Source organism: Elephantulus edwardii, unplaced genomic scaffold, assembly GCF_000299155.1.
Source record: "Elephantulus edwardii isolate Elephantulus edwardi_28Jun2011 unplaced genomic scaffold, EleEdw1.0 scaffold00155, whole genome shotgun sequence".
Lineage (NCBI taxonomy): Eukaryota > Metazoa > Chordata > Mammalia > Macroscelidea > Macroscelididae > Elephantulus > Elephantulus edwardii.
The window spans coordinates 7,802,195-7,811,886 of NW_006399905.1; the positions used below are offsets into that span (position 1 = coordinate 7,802,195).

Below are 9,692 nucleotides of genomic sequence, written 5' to 3' on the forward strand. Positions count from 1 at the left end.
ACCGGGCAGCTCCTTTGAGGCAAGGATTCTGGGGCTTCGTCTGACATACTTTGGACATGTTGTAAGGAGGGACCGGTCCTTGGAAAGGGACATCATGCTTGGTAGAGTGGAGGGACAGCACAGGAGGGGAAGACCTTCTATGAGGTAGACTGATTCAGTGACTGGGGTAATTGGGATGAGTGTATCAGAGACAGTAGGATTGGCACAGGACAGAGGAGAGTTTAGGGCTGTTGTACATAGGGTCGCTATGAGTCGCAAGCGACTCGACAGCACATAACAACAACAACAACAATACAGCACTCCAACTCCAACCCCAGCCCGCATCATGAAGAGAGAGAACCCTGGGACCCACTAGGGATGCTCTGTCTCTTTGGGAGGTCATTGCTAGGGTTGTTGGGATGGAAACGGACGACCCCCCCCATGAAGCTGCTCCCCAGGTCCACATACCCCCATACCTGAGCTGTGGTCATCTGGGCATATCCTCTCCAGCTAAACCCAGGGAATTCCAGGGGATCGAATCCAAAGCGAACGTCATTTCCATTAGGTGTAGTGCCATCTTCTATCTCATACTTCATATGATGCAAATCCGGGAAATAGTAATTGGTTTCAGGTCTTTAATGAACAACAAAAATGATGTGAAATTCCTTAGATCTGAAAACTCTTAGTCCTTTTTTTTTTCCTTTTTCTTTCCCCCCCCCGCCCCTTTTTTCATTTCTACCAGAAAAGAACTGTGCTCCACCGGGTTTTCCTGGCTCATTTTTCTGATGCAGAGCTTCAGGCTTCCTGAAGATCTTCTGGATAGACCCAAACCTCCAACCTTTCCAGTCAGCAGCCAAACCAAGCACATCAACTGGCAACACACTAGGACTCCCTAATCCCTCCAGCTACTGCTGAAACACCTGCCCATCGCTGGCAGAATGCATTCGATCCAGATGAATGAGAGAGGCTCCCCGGCTGTTTCCCTGGATTATAGTTTTCACTCAGTGCAAACAATCACAGAACACAGACTCAGCAGCACAATATCTCTAAAGAAAAGGAAGACACTGGGAGGTGCACAGGAGTTACAGACAACAAATGTAGATACTATTACTTACATAATCCCACCTTATCAATAACAGCAAACACCATTCTATAAGTAGATACATAGGCAGACAGGCAAGATGAATGGGTATGGGCAGGTGAAAGTGACTACATCTCCACACAGGCTTATCAGATGACATTTCTGCATACACATGTATATGTGCTGCAAGTATACCCATGAATATATACAGCCTAGCAGGGCAAAGATATGTACACTTCGAAGTCATAACCTAGTACCCTGATGATGTGAGTTGCTGGGTCTCAGGGGACATCAAAATCAATTGACATAACACAGTCCACAACACAATATGGTATATCTTATTAGTGAGTAGGAACCAGGGATCTTACATGCTTGGAAGCACCAATCTAAGGTGCAACTGTTGGTCTTTCCTTGTCTGAGCAAGGAAGAGTGAATAAAATCAAAGATGTATGGACCTCACATATATCAACCTCCATGACACTGAGACCAGAAGAACTAGATGGTGCCCGGCTACCACTGCCCACCACTCTGAAAGGAGTCACAACTAAGAGGCTTGGGCAGGCTACCAGAAGCATATAGAAGAAAACTCAAAAAATATGAACATTATCAGTGTTAGCAATGATAGAAACTGGTGGAATTCTTAAGACTATGACCCTTCATCATCTTTCAAGTCTGGAATCTAACTCACTCCCATAGCTCAACTTTCAGCCAAACAATATGCAAGCCTATACAAAGTGAACAGCAACATGAAGGGGGTTCTCAGTCCTTGGGACAATCAACCATATGAGATCCACAGGGTTGCCACCTTTGCACAGGGATAGCTCACAGAAGGCAGAAAGGGATAGGACAGAATGGACATGAGAGTCACAGAGAGGAGCCAGGAAGAATGCAGTTACAATACAGGCACTGTAATCAGTGTCATGAAACAACACGAATGACTGAATGGAAATCAGTCTCTCTCACTCAAACCACAACAAAAAGCTTAAAAGCATAAAACCTCTACTTATCTACTTATTCCAAGAAATAAGATGTGAAAGTCATTTAGCACAAGTCTATAGAAATTGTCCTCTTCCCATATCTTCTATTATGGACCCAATGACAATTGTTGTTGTTGTTAGGTGTCACTGAGTCGAGTACAACTCAGAGGCCCTACGAACCACAGATCCGAACCCTATCCTATCCTGTGCCATCCTCATCATTTCTGACATACTTGAGCCCACTGCAGCAGCCACTGTGTCATTCTATCTGGTTGAGGGTCTTCCTCTCTTTTGCCAACCCTCCATCTCTGCAAGCATGATGTCCCTTTCCAAGGAACAACCTCTCCTAACAACATGCCCAAAGTATGTGATACAAAGCTTTGCCATCTTTGCCTCCAAGGAGCACTCTGGCTGCACTTTTTAAAGACATATCTGTTTGCTCTTTTGGTAGTCTATGGGATATTCAGTACTCTTCTCCAGTCCCACAGTTCAAATGCATCAATTCTTCTTCTGTCATCTTTAATCATTGTCCAGCTCTCAGAAACAGCAAATGATTGAAGGACTATGGACTGAATCAGGCACACTTTGGTCCTCAAACTGACATCATTGTTCCTTGGTAATTTGGAGAGGTCTCTGACTGCAGACTTTCCCAGTGCAATATGTCTCCTGATCTCCTGAGTGCTGGTACCAAGGGGATTGATTGATGGTGGATCCAAGTAAGAGAAAGTCATTGACAATTTCAATCTTTTCTCCACTTATCACGATGTCCACAACAACTTCATCTTACTTGGACTCATCCCCTCTGCCCTCCTGTGCTCTCATTCCTACCTGGAAGTTCCTTCTGCCATGGGAACCTATCCTAACACTTCCACATCCCATGTCACCCACCTGGCCTTTTGTACCTGTGAGACCCGTCAGGGGAAGTCCTTCTGTAGCATGAAATTGGTTTTGTTTTAAGGGCAATGCTGACTCATGCTTTCATTAGACTTGGAGATGAGTCTCCAGATTTCAAATTCTAGCACAGTTTTCTCTGCCCTTTATCTTGTAAAGACAGCATAGCTAAGAACAGCCGAGACTGTTTTCCACAACAGTGACTAGAAGCTGAGAAGAAACGTCCCTGAAGACTCACCGCTGGCACGTCTTCCCCACCACGTGCTCTCGGCACTGGCACGCTCCGGAGGGCCCACTGCACATGGGGCTCAGAGCACCGCCAACGTCACACTGACACCCTGGAAGGCAGAAGATAATGGCAGTCACCAGTCACGTATCTATTACGGGTCCCCAGACTGCAACATTCAAGACCTAGCTCCACTGTCCGTGGTTATGTTGTTGCTGTGTACCACTGAGTCAGAACTGACTCAGAGCTGGTCCTCCAGTGGTTCGCAGAGGCTGTAAATCACCTGGGAGGAGACTGCCCATCTTTCTCCTGTGGAGCCGCTGGTGAATTCAAACCGTGTTCCTTTGGGTTGCCAGCGTAACTCCTTACCACTAAATCACCAGAGCTCCCCACTATCTGTGGAAGTGAGCTAATTTGGAAATGACATTTTAGCAGATATTATTAGTTAACATAAGACTAAGGTGCATCTGATACAGGCCATGGTCTTTGCAATCACTTGTTATGTGTCAGAGAGTTGCACAATTACTAGGGAGGATAGAATTGATGCCTTTGACCTGTGGTGTTGAAGAAGAGTATTGAATATAACATGGACTGCTAGGAAAACAAACAGATTCATCCTGGAGAGGGTTAAACCGGGTGGCTCCTTGGAGGCAAGGATTCTGAGGCTTCCTCTAACATACTTTGGACATGTTGTAATGAGGGACCAGTCCTTGGAGAGGGACATCATGCTTGGGAGGGTGGAGGGCAGGCGCAGGAGAGGAAGGCCCTCTGGGAGATGGATTGATTCAGTGACTGGGGTAATCAGGATGAGTGTGCCGGAGACAGTGCAATTGGCACAGGACAGAGAAGAGTTTAGGGCTGCTGTACATAGGGTCGCTATGAGTTGCAAGCAACTAGACAGCACTTAACAACAACAACAGCAAGGTTGTACTGGAGGAGGGTGAACAGCAAATGTGACTGCTGGCCCTTTAAGAAGAGACAAAGATGCAGAGAAACACAGATGGAAGATGATCATGTGAAGACAGAAGCAGACTAGTGATGCCGCCACTCGCCAGGCGTGCTTGGGATTATCAGGAGCTGGAAAGAGGAGGAAGCCTCAGTGGGAGCACGGCCCTGCCAGTACCCTCATTTCCAACCTCCATGCTCAGGAGCTAGGAGAGGACAGATTCCTGTTATTTTCATCGTTGGGCCCTCTGGTAACGATGTATCATAGCAGCCCACACCACAAATCCTACTGCATTATCTCCACGCTGCGTGTTTACCCTCCATCCACGAGCTGTGACAACCAAGGATCAATCATCCCGGTCTGGCACGTGTCTTCTTTCTCCTGTATCATTTATCGGACAGGAGTAAGGAATTCACAACTAAACAGTGCTCTCCACGAATCCACTTGTGAACTGCAGCTGTGCGATTACAGCCCACTATAGCCCTGGTGTCTAATCTAAAGTTGGCAGAAGTACAGTGCTGTTAGAAAATTATGTAACTCACGAGACGTGTAATGAACTTTTGCATTATTCATGGATGATATTCTTGACCCCCTCCTACAGCTCATCTGGTCTTTACTTATTGGTGTTCAAGGCCTCAAACCTGTTCCTGAGATGGTTTTGACATTTGAGTGAGATTGACTCAAGGCCATTTTGGTCTCTGTGGACTTTATTTCATTTTCTTTAGCTTCAGCTTGAACGTGCATATGAGTAGTTGGTGGATTGTGCCACAATCAGCACTTGGCCTAGTTTTCACAGCTGATATTGAGCTTCTTCAGAGAGTCTTTCCACAGATGTAATAGATCTGATTCCTATGCATACCATCATAGATCTGTATTTCATTGACCATGCAAAGGCATTGACTGTGTGGATCACAGCAAACTGTGGCTGACTCTGAAAAGAAAGAGAATCCCAGAACATTTGATTGTGCTTACATGAAACCTAAAACTGGTCCAGGAGGCAGTCATCAGAACAGAGCAAGGAAATACTGCATAGTTCGAAGTCAGGAAGGGTGTACACCAGGTATGTGTCCTATCGCCAATCCTTTTCAATATATATGCAGAAGAGATCATTTGGGAGGCTGGGCTCTAAGAGGAGGAATGTGGCATCAGGATTGGAGAAAGACTCATCAACAACCTGCATAATGTAGATGATACAACCTTGCTTGCTGAAACTGAGGAGAACCTGAAGCATCTGCTGCAGAAGGTCAAGGACTGCAGCCTTCAATGTGGATTGAAGCTCAACATCAAGAAAACAAAGTTTCTCACCTCTGGGCCAATTGGCAGCATCATGATACAGAGTGAAGAGATTGAGACTGTTAACAGCTTTAGTTTGCTTGGCTCCACAATCAGCACTCTTGGTACCAGAAGCCAGGAAATCAAAAGATGAATTGCATTGAGAAAGTCTGCTGTCAGGGATCTCTCCAGAATACTGAAGAGCAATAACATCAGTCTGGAGACTAAGGTGCACCTGATCCAGACCATAGTCTTCACAATTATTTGCTATGTGTCAGAAAGGCAGATGATACAAAGGAGAATTGATGCCTTTGAGCTGTGGTACTGGAGAAGAATATTGGGTATACCATGGACTGCTAGGGGAACAAACAAGTTCATCCTAGAGAGGGTGAAACCAGGCTGCTTCTTGGAGGCAAGGATTCTGGAGCTTTGTCTGACATGCTTTGGGCATGTTGCAAGGAATGTACAGTCCTTGTAGAGTAACATCATGCTTGGGAGGGTGGAGGGACAGCACAAGAGAGGAAGACCCTCGATGAGATGGATTGATTCAGTGACTGGAGGAATGGAAGTAGGTATATCAGAGACAATAAGGTTGGCAGAGGATAGAGCAGGATTCAGAGCTGTTGTACAAAGGGTCACTCTGAGTTGCAAGTGACTCGATGGCACATAAAAACAACCACAGATAACTGCACATAAAACCATGAGAGATAGAAGAACAAAATTGTAGGGCAATTGTCTTTTTATTGCTTAATACAATTATTATTTCTAAAACTTAAAGAAATAACAGATTATCCTCCCATTTCCAATTCACATTTTTTGTTGTGTACCATCAAGTCACCTTTGTCAAGGACTCTCCTTCATAGGGTCGCTATGAGTCACCTGCGACTCGACGGCACTTAACAACAACAACACACCATCAAGTCAGAACCAACCCATAGTTGACCCTCCAGCGGGTTTTCAGAGGCAGTTAACTGCACAGGAAGACATTGCCCATCCTTCCCCTGTGGCCTCTAACCACGTGTCTTTGGGATTGCAGCACAGCTTCTTACCACTAGGCCACCAGGGCTCAACTTAACATAAAGTCAACAGTATGGCAGGAAGGTCTAAGTAGTTCATATACTAGTTTCAACTATGATGGTGCAAATCTCTGGACAGTTTTCCCGTGCCATACCACCAGAAAGTCTAGGCAAAGACTGCAAACAGAGAAAATAAATTTGGGCTGGGCCATTAGCTGCCAACACTCTAGTTATACCAACAGGTCCCATTAGAGACACTTACCTTGACACCCAAAGTAATTGCTCTTTTCCAAAGCAAAATATCCATCTTTGCATGTGTCACAGGAATCACCCCAGACGTGGAGCTTGCAATGACAGCCACCATCTCCCTACCGGACAGGCCAGGTGACAAAATGCAATAAAATGACAGAATTCTCTCATTGTCAAGATTTCAAGTTAGCTTATTGTATAACATGAAGCAAGATCATAAAGCTTAAAAAAAGTCCCCTGCACATCCTACGGTTGCTCCTTGCTGTCACTGGGTCAGCCCCCACCTCATGGGGACCACTGTGCAGGAGAGGAGGGAGCACAGCTGGGTCCTGCGCTGTCCCCGGGGCTGGTTATTATGGAACACAGGGACCCACAGAGCTTCCATTGACTCACTTTCATAAATAGATCACCAGTCTTTTCTTCTCAATCTACCCAGGTCTGGAAGCTCAGGTGAGCATCACAGTAACACTCAGGCCTCCCCTGACAGATGAGTTATAATTATGCATGAGGTACACTAAGAACGGCACCTAGTCTAGACTGCATCCCCATTATGCCACACGTACAGTTAGAGAGGCACTAACTCCCACTGCAACCCTTCAATATTGCTATTGTATGAAAAGTCTTCCCACATTACCTGCCCACATTCTCCAATTCCACTCACAGTTCCCACCAAGTTACACTGGCACGCTGTGAAGACAAGCAAGGGTTGCATGAGGACAAGGCCCCACTTCTGGGAACTCCACCCGCCTGCAATACCACGCATGCACCCTTTCGAGTACAATTCAGCAGAATTATGGTGTGTGCTGCTGGTGCCTAAAATTGGATTGCCTGCCAAGATGCACAGAACAGACAGATCAATACTGTGTAAAATTCCATGCACTGGGAATAACTGCTAGTTTCTGGCCATTCCAAAATAAAAGCTGCAGCAGCACGAAGTGCTTAGAAGGTTCTAGCGTCAACGGCCTCAGTGGGACGCTTACAGAGGTGGTTACATGGTCCACTCAAGGACACTCACACAACACCTTCATCTTTGTGCTTTTAAGTTCCTATCCTGGCTTAAAATCCTAGCGTAAAATTACACTACAATTAATTAAAACAAATCAACTCATGGCCTCGGACTCTTAGCTGACCCTCCGGCAGGTTTTAGAGACGATATGAGAAGAGATTGCCCATCTTTCTCCCTCAGACGAGCTGATGGATTCAAACTAAAGGAGAGAGGGTCACTCTAGGTTAGCAGCATAAACTCCCCATGCAATGTGCCCCCAGAGCTCCCTAAAAGTAAACAAGAAATGTATCACAAAGCCATCTATCAGGGAGCTGCCTTAACAAACACCAAAATAGACATGGAAAGGGGATATCAATTTTTTTATGACACAGAATGTCAGAAACATGGACTCATAAATAGGCCTTTTGTAAATGTAGCCACTGAACAGAGAAAATGAAGAGGAAGCTAATACAGCAAGGTGTGGCGGAGAGGAAGTCTTACCTGTGCAGCCATTGGGATTTTCCTTGGCCAGATTCCAATATAATGGTTTACAGGCACTACAAGTGGGGCCTTCAACATGAAGCTTGCATTGACAATACCCCTTCGAAAGAAAATCAAGCTAACATTGACATTGTGGACTTAAGACATGCTTTCAAACTTAGTAACTGAACAAAGGCTTGTCACGGAAATACATTTTGGCCAAGAAAATTAAATTAAACAAGTGTATCAGAATAATAGTAGTGGACTGATTTCAACAGTATACTAATTCCTTTATGCATTATTCATTTGTTTTATACACACATAATCCACTCTTACCACACACAAAAAAATTTAAATGTGGAAAAAAGAAAAACGACTCTTTTATAGTACTGTGTCCGTGTGATATCATTAAGAAAATGGAAAAACATCTGGATATTTAACAACATGAGAATCAGTAAGAAACTAGGCTTATCTGGGAATCTTTGGGTAGGGGAAATGGTTAAAATGCTTAGCTCCTAATCTGAAGGTTGCAGGCTCAAATCCAGGCAGAAGAAAGACTTGACAATCTACTGGGGGGGAAGTGGAAAGCAGACGGCGCACAGTTCTAATCTGCCACACGAGGGCGGTCATGAGTCAGAATCAACTCAGGGATGCCTCGTGGAGTGATAAGGGAACATTTCTAGAATACGCCAGCCTCTCTTAAATTCCCTACAGTTTCATCCACAGCGGATGAACTTCTCACCACTTACCACTCACCACTAACCCACTCAGAGCTTGGGATACTCAGCATCTCTAGGCTCAGAGGCCAAGATCAGTTTTTTTAAAGCTCCGATGGTGTGGGGCATCCCAAGTTGCATTGCTAACTAAACAGTCAGTTGTTCAAATCTCTTGGGAGAAAGATGAACAGTCTCTTCTCATTCACAACGTCTAAAACCTGACAGAGGGTGACTGAGATAGAATTGACTTGACACCAGTGACAATTCAAAGTACCTCGGCATCATACCTGGCAGAATATCAAACGCATTAGTCTTACTTTGTATACAGTTTTGTGTAATGTACAGTTGGCCTTTGAGTTTCTTAATTTTATTAATGATATGAGTCACACTTAGGTGCTGGGCTCCATGGTGGCAACACCCTCAGAGTAACCTACAGGGAGAGGTAGATTGTTATTTCCATATGCGGTTCCCATTTAGGGTTCCCTTATAGGGTTCCCATATAGGGTACTATCATGTTGATGAACTCAACATGATAGAAACAGGTTGATGATTCTTTGTGTCTTATCTAATATGCTGCGATTTAACCCCACCACTGTTGAGTAGATTCTGACTTATGTTGATTTTCTATCTAGTTTGAGAGATTGTGAATTTTTTTTTTCTGGGAGGAAACTACATATTCATCTTTCAAAGACAGAGCACCCACAAATTGTTCACCTTCTGATTAGCTGCTCAACATGTAACACTCAACATCACTTAGGTCTTTTTAATTCTTTTTTTATTTTATTTATTTTTTTAATTTCAATGAACATCTACAGAGATTTTGGAATTCCATTCATTCATTGATGCACTTTTCTCCCCGCCCACCCCCACCCCC

General features: G+C 44.7%; 1 protein-coding gene across 1 annotated transcript in view; it reads right to left on the reverse strand.

Annotated features, from left to right (window-relative positions):
- LAMA3 (laminin, alpha 3) overlaps positions 1 to 9,692 on the reverse strand; it is a 383,386-nt gene that overhangs the window by 203,961 nt on the left and 169,733 nt on the right. Inside the window, 5 exon segments of the mRNA XM_006895048.1 lie at positions 456 to 612; positions 3,167 to 3,266; positions 6,651 to 6,756; positions 7,272 to 7,324; positions 8,124 to 8,223. Of these exon segments, the coding sequence (XP_006895110.1) occupies positions 456 to 612; positions 3,167 to 3,266; positions 6,651 to 6,756; positions 7,272 to 7,324; positions 8,124 to 8,223 (516 nt within the window).